The following is a 25185-nucleotide window of genomic DNA, read 5'->3' as shown; positions in this document are numbered from 1 at the left end:
TTAGAACCTCTTAAAGGACCTGGAGGCGGCAGGAAGGGGTTAAAGTCCAACTAGAGACAAAATATTTTGTTTTTGGAAAGAGCTGGAATGAGTTGGAGTTTTTGGTAGGTTTTTATTGCTTTCTATGTTATTGCCTGCTGATTTCTCTTTATTCCTTCTTGGGACAGGAAGTGATGAGAAATATCCAATGAGAACATAAAGGAAAAAAGGGAAATTTGTATTAAATACTTATCATAATTTTCCTGGAAAACACATTTATGGTAGCGAAACAAACTTCTGGCAATGTTTTTGCTCTTTATGACCTCTTGCATCTTGAAGTTTTTTCTTGATTGACACAAGTCAGTATAGAAAAAGAGTTACCCCCCAAAGGGACTGGGACTTTAACGGCAACAAATATGCAAACATTCAAAAATACAAATTTTATTAAATAATTATACATATATACAGTTTATCAAACCATTAAAAAATAGATGACACAGAATGATGAATTCCCCATAGGGTCCAGACAACCCAACGCGTTTCAGGACACAAACGTCCCTTCGTCAGGGAAAAAATGTTAGGAAGGAATTACACTGTATAAAAATACAAGTACATTAAAATCATTTACATAACGGAACATACAGCATGGAATTAGCGTAAAGGCATACCCTAAATGGTCATCAACTAGTTACACTGCTGGATCGGGCATAAAAACGGCATCGCAGACCTGCACCAAAAATGTCACACAGACACTGTATGTTGCTGTATGCTGTATGTTCCGCTATGTAAATGATTTTGTGTATTTATTGTTTCTCATTTACGTACTTGTATTTTTATACATTGTAATTCCGTCCTGACTTTTTGCCCCTGTGGAAGGGACGTTTGTGTCCTGAAACGCGTTGGGTTGTCTGGACTCTATGGGAATTCACCATTCTGTGTCATCTATTTTTTAATGGTTTGATAAACTGTGTATATATATATATATATATATATATATAAAAAATTATTTAATAAAATTTGTATTTTTGCATATTTGTTACCGTTAAAGTCCCAGTCCCTTTCTCATATACCAGATAAGACCAGAGCTGTGTGGACTGCAACAGAGTGAACCAGACATAAATAGGTGAAAGTAGATTTATTAAGGTAAATGCATATACATGTGAACACACCACCAATACAAACAGAGTGAACAAACCAAACAATCAAACAGTGATAAGGGTCATAAACAGGAGATCAGTAGATGGGGGGGCAGAAGTAAACAGACAGGGAACAAGATGGAAGGGATCAGGCTGCAGGGCAAAGATCCAGGGATACAGGAACAGATATAACAGGTACAGGATACGGAATACAGGCATCAGGCATCAGGATAACAGGTAAACAGGTAAACAGGCTGCAGGTCAGGGCACAAGGACAATACCAGGGCAAGATGAGTGTGCACTTGCTGTGTATTTATACTGCAGCTGCTAATTAAGGTCAGGTGACACCTGTCTGCAGAGGGGAATACCTGCTCCATACTGCCAGGATTCTTCCGCTGGTGGACGCCAGTACTGCGGCCCAAAGGTGACAGAATACCAGCAGGAAAAAGCTCTTCTGACAGCTCCAAACTGCCAGGAGACACCTGCTGGTGGACCTCAGTACTGCACGCCAAATGATCGATATTACCAGCAGAGGGGACCTTTCCTGACAATAAGGATAGTTTTTATTTATGTAGAAAATTCAGTGGAAAGCAATTTCCTTTAAAAGACAACCTCACCTTTTATAAATCTCCCTGGAATAATACTCACCTTCCTCCTGCATCCTGTGACAGCCTTACCTTTTATAAATCTCCCTGGAATAATACTTACCTTCCTCCTGCATCCTGTGATTTTTCCTCCAGCAAGGTCCCAACTAGCTAATCTTCATGGCCCTCGAAATGCGTTAGCTGCACCCTCCGATGGTCTTGCATCTGGTGGTATCCTGCACAATTTATGTCTTTGTTTATTCTCCCTTTGTGAGTACAATGGATTGCCTTTTTACTATTTATTAAAGAGTTATACAGTAGTTCACTAGACTGGTGCGCCTTCTTCCTTTGCTTATGTTTTAGTTTTGGTTTTTCTGAACTAAAGAGGGCAGCAAAGCTTCAGTGCTTATATTGGTGGTTCCAGTTGATGGAAACATACAGAGATCCATTTGGTTACCCAAGGTGAAAGATTGTCTACTTGGGCTCCATGAAGAATGGACTGGCAGGAAGAGTGTCATACCTGTAGTGTGGACATTGTTATATTTATCTGATATAGTTATGAATGAAACGGTTATGTATGAAAAACACAAGCCTTTAATGTTTTTTAAGCTGAATTCCAGGTATGGATATTGGTTCTGGATCCTAGTAGAAGCTGGAAATCACTGTAGCAGATGTCGCTATTACAGTGATCTGTCAGCTGCTGGGTCCTGTGACAAGCGACTGCCTTACTGCTTGAGGTCCCTCGCTCACCATGCATGCCATTCAGAGAACACATTGCATTCTCTCTAAAAATGCAGTGTTCTCTGATTGGACAAGGTGGAGAGGTGGAGAGGTGGTGCGGTGACATCACAATAGATATCAAATATGATGTTGCCTTATGTCTATTCTCCTTACTGCACCTCTATAGCGGTGTTTAGAATCTAACTGATCATTTTTCTTATACATTCAGGCAAATGCTTGTTATGAATGTCATTTTATAATAACTGGGATTATGGATTATGTCCAGCCTTTGAGAGTTTAGAGATGTATGAAAAGGACAGTTTTAGGTCAAGTAGAGCCAGACCCCACATGTGTATTGCTTCTAAATGATTTAAGACAACCAATTAAAAGTCTCTGGCTTATTAGAGTTTTTTTTTAACCCGGTGGTGATCAGGATACATTGTTGAATGCTGTGCTAGAAGTCTTATGACATGGCAGTTTTATTATGGGGCTTGATTAGAGGTTTTTGGAGTATTTTTAGACTCTGTTAAGTACTATTATGCATTCCAACCTGATCTGCTTAGCTGGTTATTTTCTAGTGTGGTGGAGTTCAACTTTGTGGCTTTTAAAAAATGTTGTCCTGTACTGCAGCACAAGCATCAGATTTACATCTAAACATTTTGTCGAAGACTTGGGAGTTTTGGAAAAATGAGGGTATCACTGTGCTCAATACGAATTTCATATCTCCTCACTCAGTTTGGGATTCATCAGACCTCCTTGTTGTCATTTTACTTTAATAAGGGTGTATGCTAAATAGCAAGCCTTACATCATGCAGCCTGATAAATCAGGACCAATGTGTTTACCATACATAAAAAACAGATGTTAGGCGCAATAAGTGTATTGTTGATGGAAGTTCATCATTGTTATAGCGGCACATGACAGAACAATTCTTGGCTTTTACTGACTTTCACTTTTCACTTTTCACTTTTGCTTTTGCCACCAATCAGATTGTGTTTGAAATCTTTCTAAAGAAAGACAGCATTTGATTGGTAGCTAGGGGCTCAGCCACTATTTTCGTTTCCTCCATATTTTGTTCATGAGGTCCAGTGGTTTCTATTACTTGTGGTGATTTTCTGTGGCTTTCAGATATGTATTCTCACGTAGTCACAGTTATTTTTTGTTTCTGTGGGATAAAGCACACACCACCAATCTGGATAAAGTTGAATCCATTCTAAATTGTTCAGATTACTCATATTAATTGACTGAACAAAGTGTGTTGTTGACATTAGCCTGATTCCAACAATAAGCAGACCCAGATACTTATCTCTGAGATTTATATTCTGTATAGGGATACTACTAGTTTTTTTACTAAAGGACAACGTATTTTTACTTAGCTATGTGAATTTGTGTTTGAGCGCCCAATCACATGCAGAGGAATGCAGAATAAACGGACATGATTGGATGATTGATGTGAATACAGCTTATAGTGCATGTAAAGGATTTTTTTTTCTTTTAGCATTGAACAGAGTAAAGGGTGGGTTACACTCTCTGTAAAGATTTTATTGCTAAATGATCTGTGATTGAAACACCACACCACAGGTTAATCATCCAGATACAGATGTATTTAAATGTAGGATTGAATAGAAGACTTTATAACAGAGCCAACACGTTTCAGGGCTGAACCCAATTAAAGGGTTGTTTATCTTTTCACAAAAAATGAAATGAACTAAATCACTTCACCTTTCCCACTTCTGCTGCCTGCACCAGCCGATGTGGGCGTTTGGGCATCTGAAAAATGCAGTACACAGACTAGAGGCTGCGTAGCATCCCAATGCTCACAATGGTGGGCATTGGTCAGCCCTGGCATGTGACTGTGCTGACCAAAGAGAATCTTTCTAAGTTGTCCCAGAAGAAAGAGAGGTGCAGAAGCGTGTGGCATTAAAATGCCCAGACCACCACATAAGCTAGCGTGGGCAGTGAAAGATAATCATCCATGGAGGTAAGTGCTGCAGGGACGTTGTGAATTAGTTCACTTTTTCATATTTTGTGTGTAGTGCTAAGGGCCGCTGAGTGATGCTTATCCTCTAGAACTGCCCTGACCTTGCAAACACCTTGACACTTCTGACACTCTAGGTTCAGACATGAATTTGACAAACACTGTTTAGTAACTTTGTCACAAACAGTACCCAGCACAAAATAAAGGCAATGACCATGAATTTGAAACACTGTTGTATTGATGGCAATCAGTGTTGATACCTCTATGCCTCCAGGTGCTAATGACAGCTGTGTAGCTGAGTGTCTGGCCATGGGATGCGCAGTGTCACTGAACCTCTCGCTTAGAGGATGAATCGCTGGATCTCAGTGAAGCTGCAGGCAGGACAGAGGGTCCTAACCAACCTCTCAGATGTCCCTTGGCCAAGAGAATGAGCCTGCCAGTTACAGTCAAATGTATAGATTATCCCAGAATCCCCTGTTGTTACAGATTGCTGGGATTTGTAGTTTTAAAGTGGCTTCAATATTCAGGAAAATGTTAGCTGTGGGACCACAAATCCCAAAATCTTCTGCTTGTAGACAGGAAGAGCAATCACCCTCCAGAGGCAGGAGATGATGCAATGACCTCATCCATAAGCATAAGGAGGAAAATAAACAGTCGCTGGTTCTTTTTTGGCAAAGTCTCCTCTCCCCATTTCTTAGTAGCCCTGCACCTGACTACATGTAAAAAAAGTGAACTCGCCCTGTAAATATTAAAGCACAGTGTTTGTTAGAAGCTTGTCTGAGCAGTTTAAGTTAAACACTGTGCTTTAACACTTAATTGGTCCAAATAACACACTTAAAGCATAACTCCACTTTTGTTGAGAAAAAAACATTCACCTCTGGGTGATCTATGTACATTGTAGGGGTTTTAACAAACTTTGTTGCAGATTCCTACCTTTTGTTATTCTGAAGAAATCATTGTTTGTTCCTCTGTTTGCCTGGGCTGAGTGAGTCTAATGGGAGTGGTTTCATAGTTATCAACGAGCTGCTGCAGCCGTAGGGCTCTAATGAGGAAAACTGCTGGGTCTGCATCCCTTTAGACATGATTTCCTATTGGGAATATCTTCCCAAAAATGACATTTTTGTTGCAGGGGATGCCAAAAATCTGACTTGTATCTTAGTGTAGATGTCTGGGAAAATCAGTGAGCCAAGCACATAAGCAGGAAATTATGTTTCTGGGGGGCATTCAGTATACATTCTGTGTGCAGAACACCTCCAGGTAGCCATACTGCATTGCAATTTAACGAGAAAATTACAGAGCTGCAAATTGAAAAGGAAAGGTAATTTTTATTAACATTCAATTACAATATGACTTGTGTCGCAATTGTATTTGCTATATTATTTTTTTTATTTGCTATTTTTTTTCCTATGAAAGTGGAGTTACCCTTTAACTCTTAATTCAGTGCAGTCCATATTTTGTTTTCTATCTTCAATCCCTAATAAAGGAAGCAGTTTCTAGCCCCCAAAACACATTTTCTCTGTTATAAAATCCTCTATATTCTTTCATACTGTACATCAGAATAAATCACTGATATGTGATAAAATAACCTGGATGATTAACCTGTGGTGTGGCGTCCTAAGTCCTCTGTTCTGAAGCTGGATGGGCTGCTGATATTTAAATTAACTGAAGACCAGACACAAAACATTATGTTATGTCTGAGTCAAGGCCTAAAGTGAACAGTCCTTAGCCTGTGCCAACTGCTATGCAAACTTAAATAGGGGACCCCACTTCTTATATTTAACTTCCCTTTGTTTCCATGCCATTTGTCTGCAAGAGCAAGGAGATGGAGACCTGTGTAAGCACAATTGGGGCACTCACACTACTAGTATGTTCTGCTAATCACCAAGCACCAGTGCTGTAATGTAGTAGAAAAAATGCTCTTCTACACCAGAAGAACTAAGTACGTCACCTACCTGCCCTGGCTAAACAGAGAAGCAGGGGATGGTGAGCATAAGCAACTAAGGGGGGCCACCGTGTTCCATTGGCAGCTATAGGGAGGAGGAGAAGAAGAACTGGTCATGTACCACTGTACACTGTTTTTCTCAGGGGTCAAGTTCCCATACATTCCTGCAGGACTCGAGCCCTGCCCGCACAGCACTGTCCCCCTCTGCCCCCTTCACCTCCCCAGTAATGTCCTCCTCTGCCCCCTTCACCCCCCTAGTAATGTCCACCTCTGCCCCCTTCACCCTCCCCCACATTAATGACCTCTTCTGCCCCCTTCACCTCCTTCCACGGTAATGTTCTCACCTGCCCCCTTCACCCCCCACAGTAATGTCCTCCTCTGCCCCTTCACTCCCCCCCACCCCCTAATGTCCTCCTCTGCCCTTTCACCCCCCCTCCCACAGTAATGTCCTCCTCTGCCCCTTCACTCCCCCCAGTTATGTCCTCTTCTGCCCCCTCACATCAGTGTCCTACTCACTGCTGTTGTGAGGCGTCGCCACTGAAACACATCAGTGTAGTGCTACTGTTCTCCTACTCTCTCCTGTGGCAAGGTGCCGAGACCCAAGTGTTACTTCCTTCCATTCAAAAACGGTGCCAGGCGGTGCCATTACACCACTGCACATGTGCCCGCCTGGCCGAAAATGGGCGATCATGTACGAGCTTTGCAGGCTTCGGAAAGGCAGCCATTTTTTTACTGGCGCTGCTGCCCGAAACGGACATTTATGGGCAGCCCGAAAATGGGCTGAAATTTACAGGCTGCCGGTAAATTCATGGGCAGTTGGCAACACTGGCCTCAATCAGTGTGCGGCACTTATTATTGCGAGCTGTGTCTGCGGCTGCTGGTGTAGCGCCTGCCACACAGCTCGCATACTTCAAAGGCCCATTCTGCAGGACGTGGCTGCTAACGAGAACTGCGTTCCTGCTGTGGAAAAAGTACACAAATGCCGTTCCCATGCGTTCCTGCAAGACTCAAGCCCTGGTTTTTCCTAACACTGGGTTATGACTGTTGTAGCCATAGAATTCATAAGCAGCAATAACTGTGAACATTAGTGATTAGAAACCAGGAACAGAGGTGGAGGAGTTTCCCGTAGCACCTAACATAATTTATTGTTTCATAGTCTCATCTAATGCTGCAAAACCCTACCTTGGCTCCAATTTCCTTTGCTACAATTATACATTTGTCACACAGTGTGTGTCTTTTTTTCATAAAAATATTTTTTTCTATACTTGCATTGGAATTATTTTATGCCACCAGTATATATGGAGCTTCGATAGCCTTCAATGTTTAGTAATTATTATTATTTTTTGTAAATATTTAAAACAAAAAATTTTACAGCATTTTTAGAGCTGGAGTAATTGATGTCAGCCAGAAGAAAAGCAACACCCTCTTACCATTTACTGTATAAGATCTCCCTTTCTGGTACAGCCCCTAAATATAGTTAAAGGTTAACTCCACCTTTTGGACTATGTAACACCCACATTTAGGGTATAACACGGTGCAAATGGGACCCCCCCCCCCCAGATTTGGTGATGGTTAAATTCTTTGTCTGGTTTTATATTTTTGTTGGGGTGTATGTGTCGAATTGGGAGATTTCCCTTTGTTCCTTGTCTTGGAGACACAAGAGGAAGTTAGAGAAAATCTCTGTAAAATAAGGCCCCTTTTACATGGGCTATCCGAACAGGTCAGCATGTCAGTTTTTCAGGCAGACCTGATTGGACCCTCCATTCTCTTATATGGCATGGTGCATCCACTGACACCCACTGTCATCTGATCCGATCCTGTCCACGAAAAACAGAAGGATGGTGGTTCTATTCCTCATCTGTCTATCAGATTGGATCGGATGACATTGGATGGAAAACGGACAGGAGGTCTGTTTCTATCTGATTGCCCCATTGAGGAGAGCGGGACCATGTCTATGTCCACTCTGCATAGCAGAGTGGACATGGACCTGTCATCCACCTGCTCAGTGGGGATCAGAGGAGGGATCCTCCACTGAGCAAGCGGATTCTGCTTAGTGGGGGTGCCTGTGTGAAAGGGGCCTGATGGGAAATCCCCTCTCAGTCAGTAATCATTCAGATAAATCTCCTTATTGGTAGATCTTCACTCTTCATGTTCCAGTGGCAACTGTTAAACTTTGAATTTGCCATTGCTTCCTGGCCCGATTTACAATTATTTAGAGGTTTGAAATACTTTAAATTGACCTTTGTTTAGATACATATTTAAACTGTATCTTTTTAATCCTGATTGACAGATTTAATATATCAAATAAAGTAAACTGCAGGCTGGTCTGTTTCTATTTTTTTTTTTTTACAGCAGCCGTGAAGGGGAACAAAACAGTGGAACTGAGGGTGGACACTAAGCAGGCCTTATGTGCTATCACATGTTCTCCTGGTGTTTGCGTGGGTTTCGTCCAGGTACTCTGGTTTCCACAACCCAAAAACATGCTGGTAGGTTAATTGGCATCTGTCCCTAGAGTGTGTGTTTTGTATGACTGTGGTAGGGGCTATCATTTTATTAAGAAACAAATGTGAAAGGTGTTCTGTAATATGTTAGCACTATAGTAATATGGGAAATAAAGTTTAATGTAAAATACATATACATTATATATATATATATATATATATATATATATATATATATATATATATAGCCGGGTAAAATAAATATTGAACATGTCACCATTTTTCTTGGTAAATGTATTTCTATAAGTGCTATTGACATGAAATTTTCACCACGTGTCAGTAACAACCCATGCAATCCATACATATAAATAAACCAAAACAAATATGTTCAGAAATTAAGTTACAGTATGTGTAATAAAATGGAATGACACAAGGAAAAAGTATTGAACACACTAACTGAAATTTATTTAAACTTCGTACAAAACGATTTTGGCCCATTCTTCCACAGTCTTCAAATCTTGAAAGTTCCATGGTCCTAGTCTATGAACTCTGATATTTAGTTCATTACTTAGATCTTATATTGAATTCAAGTCAGATGATTGGCTGGGCCATTCTAGCAACTTTATTTTCTTTCTTTGAAACCAATTGAGAGTTTCCTTGGCTTTGTGTTTGGGATCATTGTCTTGCTGAAATGTCCACCCTCGTTTCATCTTCATCATCCTGGTAGATAGCAGCAGATTTTTAAGAATGTCTTGTTACATTTTCCCATTCATCTTTCCTCCAATGCAGTAGCGTCTGGTGCTGAAAATTTTTGGAGGGGTGCAAACTGAAAAATTCTGAAAAAAAACCCCATCAATTGCAGCCCCACACCATGATGTTCCCACCTCCAAACTTCACTGTTGGTTTGGTGTTTTTGGGGTGATGTGCGGTGCCAACTGACCTCCAAACATGGTGTGTATTATGGCATCCAAAGAGTTCAATTTTGGTCTCCTCTGACTGGACTGTATTTTCCCAGTATTTCACAGGTTTGTCTAAATGTTGTGCAGCAAATTTTAAATGAGCTTCAACATGCTTTTTCTTTATCAATGGAGTCTTGCGTGGTGAGCGTGCATACAGGAAATGGCGGTTGAGTGCATTACTTATTATTTTCTTTGAAACAGTTGTACCTGCTAATTCCAGTTCTTTCAGAATCTCCCCACAAATGGTCCTTGGCTCTTGGACAACTCTTCTGATAATTCTTTTCATTTCTCTGTCAGAAATCTTGCGAGGACGCCTGGTCATGGTTGGTTTATGGTGAAATTATGTCCTTTCCACTTCTGGATTATGGTCCTAGCATTGCTCACTGGAACATTCAGAAGTTTAGAAATCCTTCTGTGCTCAATACCTTCAGTATGTTTTGCAACAATAAGGTTGCAAAGGTCTTACGAGAGCTCTTTGCTTTTACCCATCATGAGAAGTTTCTTGTGTGACACCATGGTAATGAGACACCTTTTTATAGGCCATCAGTTGAGACTGAACCAGCGGACATAAATTTACACTGACAAGGGGCAGGATTGCTTTCTAATTACTGATAGATTTCAGCTGGTGTCTTGGCTTTCCATGCCTTTTTGCGCCTCCCTTTCTTCATGTGTTCAATACTTTTTCCCTGTGTCATTCCATTTTATTACACATTTCTTTGTATGTATGGATAGTATGGGTTGTTACCGACGTGGTGAAAATTTCATGTCAATAGCACCTTTAGAAATATATTTACCTAGAAAAATTGTGATATGTTCAATACTTACCGTATTTTAACCGCTGTATATATTTATATATACACAGCATATATAATATTTAATATATTCACTAATAATTTAGATTTTTCCATTTTTTATAATAAATGGATATTAGCTTTCCTGAAAATAAACATACAGTGGGGACAGAAAGTATTCAGACCACCTTAAATTTTTCACTCTTTGGTATATTGCAGCCATTTGCTAAAATCATTTAAGTTAATTTTTTTCCTCATTAATGTACACACAGCACCCCATATTGACAGAAAAACACAGAGTTGTTGACATTTTTGCAGATTTATTAAAAAAGAAAAACTGAAATATCACATGGTCCTAAGTATTCAGACCCTTTGCTCAGTATTTAGTAGAAGCACCCTTTTTTCACACCTGGATTTGGGGATCCTCTGCCATTCCTCCTTGCAGATCCTCTTCAGTTCTGTCAGGTTGGATGGTAAATGTTGGTGGACAGCCATTTTTAGGTCTCTCCAGAGATGCTCAATTGGGTTTAAGTCAGGGCCCTGGCTGTGCCATTCAAGAACAGTCACGGAGTTGTTGTGAAGCCACTCCTTCGTTAATTTAGCTGTGTGCTTAGGGTCATTGTCTTGTTGGAAAGTAAACCTTCGGCCCAGTCTGAGGTCCTTAAAACTCTGGAGAAGGTTTTCATCCTGAATATCCCTGTACTTGGCCGCATTCATCTTTCCCTCGATTGCAACCAGTCGTCCTGTCCCTGCAGCTGAAAACACCCGCACAGCATGATGCTGACACCACCATGCTTCACTGTTGGGACTGTATTGGACAGGTGATGAGCAGTGCCTGGTTTTCTCCACACATACTGCTTAAAATTAAGGCCAAAAAGTTCTATTTTGGTCTCATCAGACCAGAGAATCTTATTTCTCACCATCTTGAAGTCCTTCAGGTTTTTTTTAGCAAACTCTATGTGGGCTTTGATGTGTCTTGCACTGAGGAGAGGAGCTCAGCCACAGTGATCTTTGGGTTTTTCTTTACCTCTCTCACCAAGGCTCTTCTCCCCCGATAGCTCAGTTTGGCCAGACGACCAGCTCTAGGAAGGGTTCTGGTCGTGCCAAACGTCTTCCATTTAAGGATTATGGAGGCCACTGTGCTCTTAGGAACCTTAAGTGCAGCAGAAATTTTTTGTAACCTTGGCCATATCTGTGCCTTGCCACAATTCTGTCTCTGAGCTCTTCAGGCAGTTCCTTTGACCTCATGATTCTCATTTGCTCTGACATGCACTGTGAGCTGTAAGGTCTTATATAGACAGGTGTGTGGCTTTCCTAATCAAGTCCAATCAGTATAATCAAACACAGCTGGACTCAAATAAAGGTGTAGAACCATCTCAAGGATGATCAGAAGAAATGGACAGCACCTGAGTTAAATATATGTATATATATGTGATATTTCAGTTTTTCTTTTTTAATAAATCTGCAAAAATGTCAACAACTCTGTGTTTTTCTGTCAATATGGGGTGCCGTGTGTACATTAATGAGGAAAAAAATGAACTTAAATGAGTTTAGCAAATGGCTGCAATATACCAAAGAGTGAAAAATTTAAGGGGTTTGAATACTTTCCGTCCCCACTGTATACAGTATATTTAATGCATAAACATGGTATGCAAACATTTTAAGCTTGGATTTATTTTGCTATCATCAATGTGTTAGTAATATGTTTGTTTATACTTACAGTATCTCACAAAAGTGAGTACACCCCTCACATTTTTGTAAATATTTTATAATATCTTTTCATGTGACAATACTCAAGAAATGACACTTTGCTACAATGTAAAGTAGTGAGTGTACAGCTTGTATAACAGTGTAAATTTGCTGTCCCCTCAAAATAACTAAACACACAGCCATTAATGTCTAAACCGCTGGCAACAAAAGTGAGTACACCCCTAAGTGAAAATGTCACAATTTGGCTCAAAGTGTCAATATTTTGTGTGGCCACCATTATTTTCCAACATTGCCTTAACCCTCTTGGGCATGGAGTTCACCAGAGCTTCACAGGTTGCCACTGGAGTCCTCTTCCACTCCTCCATGATGACATCACGGAGCTGGTGGATGTTAGAGACCTTTCGCTCCTCCATCTTCCGTTTGAGGATGCCCCACAGATGCTCAATAGGGTTTAGGTCTGGAGACATGCTTGGCCAGTCCATCACCTTTATCCTCAGCTTCTTTAGCAAGGCAGTGGTCGTCTTGGAGGTGGTTTAGACATTAATGGCTGTGTGTTGAGTTATTTTGAAGGGACAGCAAATTTACACTGTTATACAATCTGTACACTCACTACTTTACATTGTAGCAAAGTGTCATTTCTTCAGGGTTGTCACATGAAAAGGTATAATAAAATATTTACAAAAATGTAAGGGGTGTACTCATGTAATGGGTGTACTCATGTTATACACTGTATGTATAACTATATAATATATACAGTATATATATATATATATATATATATCTATATATATATATATATATATATATATATGTGTGTGTGTACATACAGTATCTCAAAAAGTGAATACACCCCTCACATTTTTGTAGATATTTTATTATACCTTTTCACAGGGCTTTTTTTCAGCTGGAACTTGGTGGAACTCAGCTCCACCACCTCCAGCTCAGGCCCTCTGCTCCCTGCTCACCACTATTGCTCTGTGGCAGCCAAGCTGTCACTTGTAAACACAGAAGCCGGATTTCTGCGTTTACAAGTGACAGTTTGGCTCCCTCAGATCTGATCTCCTGAGTGGCTCCCATTGAGTGCAGGATGGGGAGAAGGGGGTGCAGGGCATAGTTGAGTTCCTGCACCTATTATCTGAGAAAAAAAAGCCCTGCCTTTTCATGTGACAACACTGAAGAAATTACACTTTTCTACAATGTAAAGTAATGAGTGTACAGCTTGTAAGTTTGTATAACAATGTAAATTTGCTGTCCCCTCAAAATAACTCAACACACAGCCATTGATGTCTAAACCGCTGGCAACCAAAGTGAGTACACCCCTAAGTGCAGACCAATTTGATGGCCCAAAGTGTCAATATTTTGTGTGGCCACCATTTTTTTCCAGCACTGCCTTAACCCTCTTAGGCATGGAGTTCATCAGAGCTTCACAGGTTGCCACTGGAGTCTTCTTCCACTCCTCCATGATGACATCACAGAGCTGGTGGATGTTAGAGACCTTGCACTCCTCTACCTTCTGTTTGAGGATGCCCCACAGATGCTCAATAGGGTTTAGGTCTGGAGACATGCTTGGCCAATCCATAACCTTTACCCTCAGCTTCTTTAGCAAGGCAGTGGTCATCTTGGAGGTGTGTTTGGGGTCATTATCATGTTGGAATACTGCCCTGGGGCCCAGTCTCCAAAGGGAGGGGATAATGCTCTGCTTCAGTATGTCACAGTACATGTTGGCATTTATGGTTCTCTCAATGAACTGTAGCTCCCCAGTGCCGGCAGCACTCATGCAGCCCCAGACCATGACACTCCCACCATCATGCTTAACTGTAGGCAAGACACACTTGTCTTTGCACTCCTCACCTGGTTGCCGCCACACACGCTTGACACCATCTGAACCAAATAAGTTTATCTTGGTCTCGTCACACCACATGGTTCCAGTAATCCATGTCATTAGTCTGCATGTCTTCGGCAAACTGTTTGTGGGCTTTCTGGTGCATCATCTTTAGAAGAGGCTTCTTTCTGGAACAACAGCCATGCAGACCAATTTGATGCAGTGTGCGACATATGGTCTGAGCACAAACAGGCTGACCCCCCACCCATTCAACCACTGCAGCAATGCTGGCAATACTCATATGTCTATTTCCCAAAAACAACCTCTGGATATGACGCTGAGCATGTGCACTCACCTTCTTTGGTCGACCATGGCGAGGCCTGTTCTGAGTGGAGCCTGTCCTGTTAAACCGCTGTATGATCTTGGCCACCATGTTGCAGATCAGTTTTGGGGTTTTGGCAATCTTCTTATGGCCTAGGCCATCTTTATGTAGAGCAACAATTCTTTTTTTTAGATCCTCAGAGAGTTCTTTGCCATGAGGTGCTATGTTGAACTTCCAGTGACCAGTATGAGAGAGTGAGAGCGATAAAACCAAATTTAACACACCTGCTCCACATTCACACCTGATACCTTGTAACACTAACGAGTCACATGACACCGGGGAGGGAAAATGGCTAATTGGGCCCAATTTGGACATTTTCACTTAGGGGTGTACTCACTATTGTTGCCAGCGGTTTAGACATTAATGGCTGTGTGTTGGGTTATTTTGAGGGGACAGCAAATTTACAATGTTATACAAGCTGTACACTCACTACTTTACATTGTAGCAAAGTGTAATTTCTTCAGTGTTGTCACAAGAAAAGATAGAATAAAACATTTACAAAAATGTGAGGGGTGTACTCACATTTGTGAGGTACTGGGGGTTATTTACGAAAGGCAAATCCACTTTGCACTGCAAGTGCACTTGAAAGTGCAGTCGCTCTAAATCTAAGGTGTAGATCTGAAATGAGTGGAAGCTCTGCTGATTTTATCATCCAATCATCTGCAAGCTAAAATGCTGTTTTTTATTTTCCTTGCATGCCCCCCTCGGATCTACAGCAACTTTACTTCCAAGTGCACTTTCAGTTTCACATATATATATATATATATATATATATATATATATATATACATACATACAATTGGAGCTGCCATATTTGCCTTCTACCTATAAATAATGCTGTGCCTCTTGTTTTTTAAATCTCTGGTCAGTGCTGTGTCAATAGACATTCTGTGTATGTTCTGGTATGAATTTATATTATAAATACATTTTTTATTAACCACATATTAGGTATTAGCCCAATATGTAAAATAATAAAGTTTTCATGATAGTGGTCCTTTAAAGCCTATTTCCAGGCTCAACCCTCCACCTATTACTCCCTGGAGCCACCCCTGTTTTGCTCTATTTATACTCACCTCTTTCCAAAGTCTTCAGGCCATTCAAGTGACATGCTAGGTCCTCTTTAATTTTCAATCTTCTACTGGAGGTGGGAAGTCCTCCATATTGCAGCGAGTGGTGATGATGTAAGTGTGGCTCTCTGTATCATTATGCTATGAATAAAGGGTGGTATGGTGACAGCCCCTCAGAGGGTAGGCCCATGATGTTCTGCTTCATTATATTGTCTTCAATCTTCTGGGTTGAGTGATGCTGAGTGACTGAGGATATCTAGTGGTGGAAAAGAAGTACTGTGGGTACAGCTCCAGGTGGGCATTGCAGCTGGAGTTTTTCTTTTGACTGGCTTAAAGGCCAAATCCCCTCCAAAAAAATGTAGCCTGGGTGGAACTTTAGGTTATATACAGCAACTAAGTTGCTATTCCAGTTATGTGATTGCCATCAGCACCTCTTTCACAAGTGTGAACTTTTAATTCCTTTTACTGCCAGCCATGTTGTCTTTTCTACCGCTGTCCTGTATATTTACATCTAAAGGAAGAGCTGTGAATCTTTCTCCTGTTTCATATCTGCTATAGGCTGACAGCTTGAAACTGATAGATCATCTTTCAGATGCACATGACTTCTAGTGAACTGAGTCATGGCGATATGTACCATTGGAGAAAAATGCAAACATGTAGGAGACTTGCTATGAGTAATTAGGGGCACACCTGGCACTCCATATTGCTTGTTATCCTGTTAGCGTTAAAGACTTACAGGACCAAACACTTAAAGATGATCTTGCACTAAAATACAATCACCAAATGATAGTAGTAGAAAACTAATAGCCCACCAGCACTGAGCTATCATCAATAACAGCACTTCCATCTTTGCCCGGCTTTCTATCTGGTTTTGTCTCTTGTATGGCCTGGCAGTGATGACATCATGCACGTTGGTGCTGTAAACGTGGTCTGAACTACACATGTGTGGCTCAGATTTCATTACCTCTAACAAGTCGGAGGGGACCACTAGGGTCTCTTCTGTTATAGAGACCCTGCATGTCAGCTGGTACATACATGTGAAGGTTTAATACCTCTTTAAGGGGAAGAATTTTTTAAAATGTTAACAACTTTAATCAAGTGTTTCATATTAGGCTGGCCAGATTTGCAAAAGAAATCTTTAGAGCCTTTTTACACTACTGCATTGTGGTATTGATAGCTTTATCATAGACATTACCGTGATGCATGGTAATGCACATAATGTGTTACTGTGTTGTGGCACCATTCCTTTTGAAGGGCACCCTAACACACTAAAGCAATGTGCATTACAATATTCTGCATTAGAGAAAAAAGGGCCAGGTATGATTTTTCGCATGTTAAGATGTGTTAGCAGCCTATTCTTTTCAATGTATGAGTTAAAGCAGCACAAAGAAATAAATAGGTTCTAAGGCCCCTTTCACATGGAGCAGACTCTGATTAGGTCAGCAGGGGATTTGTTTGCTGATCAGAGCAGAGCAGGGGAATGACAAATCCATGTCCGCACAGTTTCTGCAGAGAGGACACAGACTAAGCCTGCTCTACTCTGAACCGGTGGGTGTAAACAGACTCCACTGTGCGTTTACTGCGACTTACACTCTCCGTTCTGCCTAGAAGGAGGGGGATGGATCTCCTTCCCATTTTTATTTAAACAGACCTGAGGTAGTTGTGTGTTAACAGACAAAAGTCCGTTTAAAACCTCCCCCCCCCCTCGGTTCATAGGGGTAAATGAAGGGTTCGATCAGGTCTGCCCGAAAAACTGACAGGTGGACCTGATCAGACCTTTGTGTGAAAGGGGCCTATGATTTCCTTTTATGCCTGTGATTTGCCCATTTATCAGCAGAGCACATGTAGTATCATTTAGACGACTGCCCTAATTACATGTCCATTTGGTGCACCTGGATACTGGAAATGGTGTTGGTAATCTCATTACTGGAAGCCTGGGGCTTTATTAGTGAAGTGACCTGGCTCTTCCAAAGACTCATACTGCGGAGCTAGCCTTTAATTCTCTCTTCTAAACAGGAAACTGTTACAATGAAACCAAGATTTATATGAACATTCTATACATCCCGACTGGGAGCCAAAGACACGGTCGTAAAACTCTACACCTACTAATTGTTTTAATGCATGTGGATCAACAGTTAATGGCACAGTAACTTCAAAATTCTACTTTCCCTAAAGTAAGTTAAAGCGTTTTTTGTAGTCAGCATTTGCTTAGTATAGCAGTCCCCTTCTCCAAAAATAGGAACATTACACCTAGTTTGGGCCAGCTTGGACCATAGGAATTATCCAATTGCCACCTCCATATGGTTGATGGTGAAGTTTTAACTTGGGTCACATTCACACGGCAGCTTATGTGCGGCTAGGGGTGGATGCCGGCAAGGATAAGTAGACACCATATACAAGCACCTGAAGCTGTCAGTGGTGGCTGTCATAATTGTACAAATCAATGACCAGTGCCGCCAGTTTTCGCATGAGCCTCTGACCAACAGAACTTTTGCCTACAGTTGGGTTTGGTCTAACATTGCAATTTTACAGATTTGGCTATGAAAGATTTATATTTGCACACTTATTAAGTGGAAAGACAGATCAGTGGGAAGAATGTTCCTTACAGTTGTGGTCATTGGGAAGAATTACCCCCTCACAGATAGCTAAAAAGTTCAATGGTGTCAGTGGGAACTTATCTGAGAAATAAAAATTGCCCATTGCTCAAGGAATCCTTAACAACTCCTGCAGGAACCCTAGTTGAGAAACCCTGTTTTAGGCCCTGAGAGCAGAGGTAATGTGAAGTCTAATGCCGGCCATAGATGGAGCGATTTTCTTCAACCATTGGTTGTAGGAAGGAAAATCTCTTGAGTGTGTATACCAATGACACACAACAGAGGATTATAGAAACTATACCACTAGAGCAAATAATATGTATTCTGGTAACTGTAACTGTATGGGGTTAATACCTGTATTGACAGGGCCGGGTTAACATAGGGGCTATTGGAGATGCAGTTCCACACCCCTTGCTTAACATAGGCCCGCCCAGCCCAGTGGTGTGAGTGAGTAGCGGTGGCATGGATATATAAATGGTTATGCACACCACATTACTACCCTAATAAGACTACCCAAAGGCACCCTCTCTCTCTCTCTCTCATACCCTCTCTTTCACCCCCCACCCCCTCCTTCTCTTTCTTTCTTCCCCCTCTCTCTCGTTCCCACCCCCTCTCTCTCTCACCCTTCCTCTTTCTCTCACCCCTCTCTCACACCCTCCCTCTTTTGCTCCTCTCTCTCTCTCTCTCTCTCTCTCTCTCACTCACCCCCCTCTATCTCATCCCCCCCATCCCCCTCTCTCACCCCTCCCAGTTCATGTAATTTGTTTAACAAAAATTGTTTGCATTTTGCAAAATCCTCAGCACCAGGCCCATGATGCACTTAATCCGGCCCTGTGTATTGACGATATATACTGTATATGAATTATTTTTTCCACATGCTTTTTTGGGTTGAACAAAAACATGGATATACTGACAGGATCTACAGGTAGTAAAACTTTGTTATATAAAAAAAAGTAAACAACTTTAGGGCTGTTTTTGACATTCTTGTGGACATAGGGAGTTGGAAAACAAAGCATGTTATCAACTAAGAAGTTGACAGGGCAGTAATTGTCAATTTGTAGAAGGCGGCCCATATGGCATACCTTCCCTCTGCTCCAGTGCTAAAGCCTCTATCAGTCTCTTCAGCATGTGACACTTGTCAGAGTGTCAGACCTGTATTTTCCCAATGCTTCGAGTGGAGAGGGATTAGAACACCTGTCAGTTTTTACTGCTGTCTGTGCCACCGTTAGGGAGATTCATCCTCTCTATTTGTCCTGTTTACCATTTTTATTGAAAGTAAAAGAAATTACCCAACTTTTGGGTTGTCCTCAGAACAGTAATAGAGGGGAAATCTTCCAATAGGTACACTAGTTCTGGTGACCCGGGGTCCCCAAGGAATTCCTTTGATTGAGAGGGTTTTCCTTTCACTTTCTGTTTGGCTATGGGACAGGAAGTGAAGGGAAATCTTCCCAATGGGGCACAGAGGGTGAAAATAAATCTAACAGGGGTTATAACCCCCCCCCTTACTCTATCCAAAATGAAAAAAGTTGTGCCTATAGTTACACTTTAGGGGGCTGGAGGATGTAACCACAGTTACACTGGCATCAACCAATGTTGTGGAATAGAAGGCAGAAGACACAGGCCACCAGAGAGTTAAGTATAATACTTCTTCTCTTGTAGGGAACCTTTACCTGCAATTTTTGATAACTTAGCAGGGTCATTTAAAGGCTAAGTTCACCTTTTTAAAAATTTTTTTCTAAATCCCAGCTCCTCTATGTACCAATATAGCATTAATGTACTTATTTTGCAAAAATAAAACAGCTTTCCATTAATTCTACACAAACTTACCTCACTTTCTTCATAGCTGTTTAAAAACACTGCTCAATTACATCTGCCTAACTTCCTGATCAGACTTTAGGTCATGACACAGGAAGGAGTTGACCAGCTGCTCTCATTAGCACACACCCTGCATCATCTACCCTCAGCTGGTCCACTTCTTCCTGTGTCATGACCTAAAGTCTGTCCGGGAAGTAAGGCAGAAGTAATGCAGCAATGTTTTAAACAGCTATGAAGAGCGTGAGGTAAGCGTGCGTAGAATAAATAGAAAGCTGTTTTATTTTTGCAAAATAAGTACATTAATGCTATATTGGTGCATAGGTGAGCTGGAATTTAGAAAAATGCAAAGCAAAGGCACACTGGGACAGGCATCCTTCAGGGAGCTTTACCCTCACCTTGTGTTTCAGTGACAACCATAGCATTGTCCCTCAAATTTTGTCCTGGGGATGTGTGGTCACCCTAACTGGAAAACATTTACTGAAACTTGACAGAGGTTCTAACCCAATGGGGGGGTTAGAACCTCTGTCAAGTTTCAGTGAATGTTTTCTGAAACTTGACAGAGGTTCTAACCCCCCCTCTCTCTCGGTCCAGAATTGAAAAAAAAACAAAAAACATTTTGTTCATTTCAGTTTTGTATTGCTCTTTTGACATGTGCTTTACCTAGGCCCAAAAGATCAACAAGCACAACTGTGACTGTTGCTTCTCTTTCTCATTTAGGTGTTCACAATATACTGTAAGCAAAATAATACTTCTCTTTAACTTTCTTTTATCTGCAGTTTGGGGTTTAGCAGATGTATATGAATAGAAAAATGGCAAATTGCACACAGTTATATTACAAATGACCATTTTATGGGCTTTTTTTTTTGTATAATAGGGCCCAGTTCAAGCTGAATTTCTCCAGGCAAACAACTAAATATACAGATGAAATACATATATGGGAGCTGTTTTCCTGCCAAAGGATTTTATAGTTCTGTCAATCCAGTCCTAAAAGTTAGTCAGCCCTGCCACCCCCCCCACAGCCCTGTCTTTATGTGAAGGAAAACTCTGCAGTTATGCACCACTTCCATATGTTGTCCCTACCCCCAGCCTGTGACTGGCATTGAAAGGAGCTGCAGCAGACTGATGAGCTCATATTGCTGTCACTGTGCTCTCTCCACCTAGTGGCATGTTCCTGGCTCTGCAGCACAACTAATTGGATCCTTGTACTGCTACTCCCTCTCCCAGACTGAGCTCTGTTGTGCAGGGATTGCAAAAGGCTGAAGCCAAGTCAAATTTAGATACCTACACTGCTTTCATTAAAAAATATACATTTAAAGAGTGTATTAATGAATTCATTTATCCAAAGCTGCATTCATTTGTGTATTTTATATCTGCCTGAATCTCAGGTTAACATTTTGTAATGGGATTTTAGTTACGTCTCTACTGGGAATGACAATCCAATGTATGGCTGCTGCACTAGTTAAAGCAGCTTTGCCCTTCATTAAAATCTGTTATAGCAGCCCATTAACACTGCTGTAATGATAGGACCAGTGTGAGCTCAATTAAGTTTACAAGTATTTGTTGAGTCTTCTGTGCCAAAATGAACACCATGCCAACCATTATATTGTTGCCCATATGGTTGGGATCTCAAGGGGTATGATTCAGCTAGCCAGTTTTTGTTTAAAGGCTAAGTTCACCTTTTTTTTTTTTTCTAAATCCCAGCCCCCCTATGCACCAATATAGCATTTATGTACTTTTTTTGCAAAAATATCAAAGCTTTCCATAAAATCTACAGACAAGTACCTTGCTGTCCTACATCCATGATTCAAAATATTCTTATTGCTTCTGTCTTACGCCTTACAGACTTTAGGTCATGACACAGGAAGGAGTTGACCAGCTGACCTCATTAGCACACACCCTGCATCATCTACCCTCCCATTCCCAGCTGCATGCTTTTTAAATGAAATGCAATGAATCAGTGATTACCCTTCTCACTAAATACACAATATACAATCAGATTGCATAGTGTATGGCCATCTTTATACAAGAACATAGGAGGGAGTGGACAGAAACACTCAGCTGTCAAGCCCCATTCACATCTCTGCATAGTGGGAACTCGCATTCCCACATGCAGTTTTTTTTTTTTTAGCGAGGTGTTTTGGAGCATTTGCACTCATCACACATAGGGCAGCCCACCCACCTGAATGCTGAATGGGCTGCCCTACACACAGCAATCGCCCAAAAGAAGCTTCAGTTGTTTTTTTTAGAGTGGAGCTTGGTGCATTTTTTACTGCGATTTTTGGTGCAGTGCACTTCTGAAATGCAAGGAAACGCACAGATGTGAATGGAGCCTCGTTGTTCTTGTGTTATCGCAACCAATTTTACTTTCAGGCCCCATTCACATCTAGCATAGTGGGAGCGCACATTTTGTGTCTTGTTTTTCCCGTGAAGGGCAGCCTGCTGCATGTTGCCGTTTTGTGGGTTGCGTGTTTTTTACTGTGCGTTTTGCAGCATTTGCTATTCGTTTTTTCACATGCCAAAATGTGTGTGTGCTTCTGTGTTTGGTGTGTTGTTAACAATTAATGGCACCGAAAGTGAAACTAGTTGTGTATAAAGGTGGCTATACACTATACAATCTGATTTTACAATCTCTTTTAGATCTGCCATCAATTATGTAGTGCAGGGGCCTGCCTGATTGGATACAGAGTGATTGGCTAGATAGGTGTTTTCTCCTATTATATAAATTTAGTAAATCTAAAGGAGATTGTACAATCAGATTGTATAGTGTATGGCCACCTTTATACACCTAAAATTACTAGTTGTGCATTCAGTGCCATTAATTGGTAACGGCACACCAAACACAGAAGCAAACACACATTTTGTCATGTGAAAAAATGAGTGGCAAATTCTGCAAAACACACAGTAAAAAACACCCAACATGTCCCATAAGCCACATATAACAAAGCCCATTTAAATCAACAGGCTTCCCTATGCGTGTCACAGGAAAAAGGAGCCACAAAAAATTCACTCCCACTATGCTAGATGTCAATGGGGCTTGAAAGTGAAATTGGTGCGATAACACAAGAACAATGAGGCTCCATTCACATCTGTGCGTTTCCTTGCATTTCAGAAATGCGCTGCACCAAAAATCGCAGTAAAAAACGCACCAAGCTCCACTCTAAAAAAAAAAGTTCTGAAGCTTCTTTGGGGCGATTGCTGTGTGTAGGGCAGCGCATTCAGGTGGGTGGGCTGCCCTATGTGTGATGAGTGAAAATGCTCCAAAACGCCTCCCCACCTCGCTAAAAAATAAAACTGCATGTGGGAATGCGAGTTCCCGCTATGCATAGATGTGAAAGAGGCTTGACAGCTGAGTGTTTCTGTCCACTCCCTCCTATGTACTTGTATAAAGATGGCCATACACTATGCAATCTGATTGTGTGTTTAGTGAGAAGGCTGATCACTGATTGATTGCATTTCTTTTAAAAACCGTGCACCTGGGAATGGGAGGGTGGATGATGCAGGGTGTGTGCTAATGAGGTCAGCTGGTCAACTCCTTCCTGTGTCATGACCTAAAGTCTGTAAGGACATAAGACAGAAGCAATCGATACGTTCGGAATCATGGATGTAGGACTGCAAGGTATGTGTCTGTAGATTTTATGGAAAGCTTTGATATTTTTGCCAAAAAAGTACACAAATGCTATATTGGTACATAGGGGGGCTGGAATTTAGAAAAAATAAAAAAAAGGTGAACTTCGCATTTAAAGTGACCCTTCATAAGCTGGCAGGAGATTATGACCAGCACTACCCTGTAGAAGAAGTAGAGAAATACTTACCTTTCTGGTAAGTGTTTCTGGGAGAGAACTACGCAGGGGTGACAAAATTTTTTGAAATTTCAGTGCTGCAGAGATCATTGTGTTGTCACTTCAACTTAGGAGCGCACTGGATGTCTGGCAGGCCAACTGGCATTTTTCTGTACCTTTTAGCATTTTTAAAGAGACAAAGCATTGGGAAATGTGCATCTACTGCAGAGGTGCACTAAATATTTTTAGACATACACTTTAATTTCAGTGTGCAAAGTTGGAGAACGTTTTCTAAATGCAGATTAATGCAATCACAGTCTCTTTGTCTTATACACGTCCATCTGTGATCAGACTTCAGTGACAGCCCTGGTAAGCTGGTCCAAGAACACCCTGTGGACTTAATTACAGAAAGCCTCTATTTCATGTGAACACCATAGGCAAAGCCTTGAATGAAGGCCTCAGTTCAGCTGAGGACGACGACACAGGCAAGAGAATCATGTATTCTGATTTGAACCAGAGTGTTTTGCAAAATCTTCATATCTGCAATTGCTGGGTTGCTAAATTAAGCTTTGGCTCCTTTGGGGAAGCTGAACAATTTCAAAACCCCAATGTCACATTTTATCTCAGTCATTGAAGTTGCGGCAAATGTTGACATTCGTTAAGCCAGCTAACGTTTCTCTTTGTTTCATAAATATCCAAGGCCATTTAAGCTGCAAATTAAATTGTAAACAGGGATCGTAGGATTGCACAATACTTGGAAATGGGCCATGGGTGTTTTTAGGGAGCTTTACAAAACAGATGTATTATGAAGAGGTAAAAATTAAATACGTTTATTGTTCATGCTACCTAAATGGGAACTTTTCAATTTGTTTGATGTGAAAGTTATGTGAAGTCCAACTGAAGTCACAACAATAGAAGGACTGTGTACTAATAATCTCCATGTTGGTTGATACTATTACTTCTACCTTAGACCCCTTTACACTAGCAGACTGATTGGATCCGCCTGTCAGCTTTTCAGGCATAATCCAATCAGACCTTCCAGTCTCCTCTATGGAGCAGAGGGTGTCAATGGACACGTGAACTGACATCCGATCCAATCTGCTAAAAACTGACAGATAAGGGTCCGGTCCATATCTGTCTGGTGGATCTGATCCAATGGCAGTCAGGTGTAAACGGACTGTCCGTTTACATCCGACTACCCAAAGAGGAGAGTGGGCTGTGTCTGTGTCCACTCTGCATAAGCAGAGCGGACGTGGTCCAGCCATTCAGTGGACCGATTCCCTGCTGAGCAGGTGGACTCCAATGGAGCCCGCCCTGTGTGGAAGGGGCATTACTGTAACAGCAGCTGTGCAGAACTGTGCAGTTCAATAGGCAATAGAGTAAGACCCAGTGCCCTTAGTAATGTAACAGACCTGATTAGACATGCCCCCTTCTGCAAGATACAAGTTGTGTGTTGAGAGGCGTGGCTGTTACTGAACTCTGTCAGCA

General features: G+C 41.3%; 3 protein-coding genes across 9 annotated transcripts in view; all 3 read left to right on the top strand.

Moving 5' to 3' along the window:
- Window positions 1–25185, top strand: part of LOC141132661 (neurotrophin-3-like) — a 135878-nt gene that overhangs the window by 96279 nt on the left and 14414 nt on the right. Inside the window, exon 1 of one of the 3 annotated variants that reach the window (XM_073621288.1) lies at window positions 8719–8823. The exons of the other annotated variants lie outside the window; for them this stretch is intronic. Coding sequence (XP_073477389.1) covers window positions 8818–8823 — 6 coding nt within the window. The 5' untranslated portion in view covers window positions 8719–8817. Of the gene's footprint in view, window positions 1–8718; window positions 8824–25185 lie in introns of those variants that run through there. 3 annotated transcript variants of the gene reach the window in all.
- LOC141132662 (neurotrophin-3-like) overlaps window positions 1–25185 on the top strand; it is a 130094-nt gene that overhangs the window by 95056 nt on the left and 9853 nt on the right. Inside the window, exon 1 of one of the 2 annotated variants that reach the window (XM_073621292.1) lies at window positions 8701–8823. The exons of the other annotated variant lie outside the window; for it this stretch is intronic. Coding sequence (XP_073477393.1) covers window positions 8818–8823 — 6 coding nt within the window. The 5' untranslated portion in view covers window positions 8701–8817. Of the gene's footprint in view, window positions 1–8700; window positions 8824–25185 lie in introns of those variants that run through there. 2 annotated transcript variants of the gene reach the window in all.
- The window catches only part of LOC141132663 (neurotrophin-3-like), a 127241-nt gene that overhangs the window by 96306 nt on the left and 5750 nt on the right, over window positions 1–25185 (top strand). The window contains exon 1 of one of the 4 annotated variants that reach the window (XM_073621294.1): window positions 8701–8823. The exons of the other annotated variants lie outside the window; for them this stretch is intronic. Coding sequence (XP_073477395.1) covers window positions 8818–8823 — 6 coding nt within the window. The 5' untranslated portion in view covers window positions 8701–8817. Of the gene's footprint in view, window positions 1–8700; window positions 8824–25185 lie in introns of those variants that run through there. 4 annotated transcript variants of the gene reach the window in all.

Source organism: Aquarana catesbeiana, linkage group LG03, assembly GCF_042186555.1.
Source record: "Aquarana catesbeiana isolate 2022-GZ linkage group LG03, ASM4218655v1, whole genome shotgun sequence".
In the NCBI taxonomy this organism is placed as follows: Eukaryota; Metazoa; Chordata; class Amphibia; order Anura; family Ranidae; genus Aquarana; species Aquarana catesbeiana.
The sequence above is the reverse complement of the archived record's forward strand: the minus strand, read 5'-3'. Positions and strand labels throughout refer to the sequence as shown.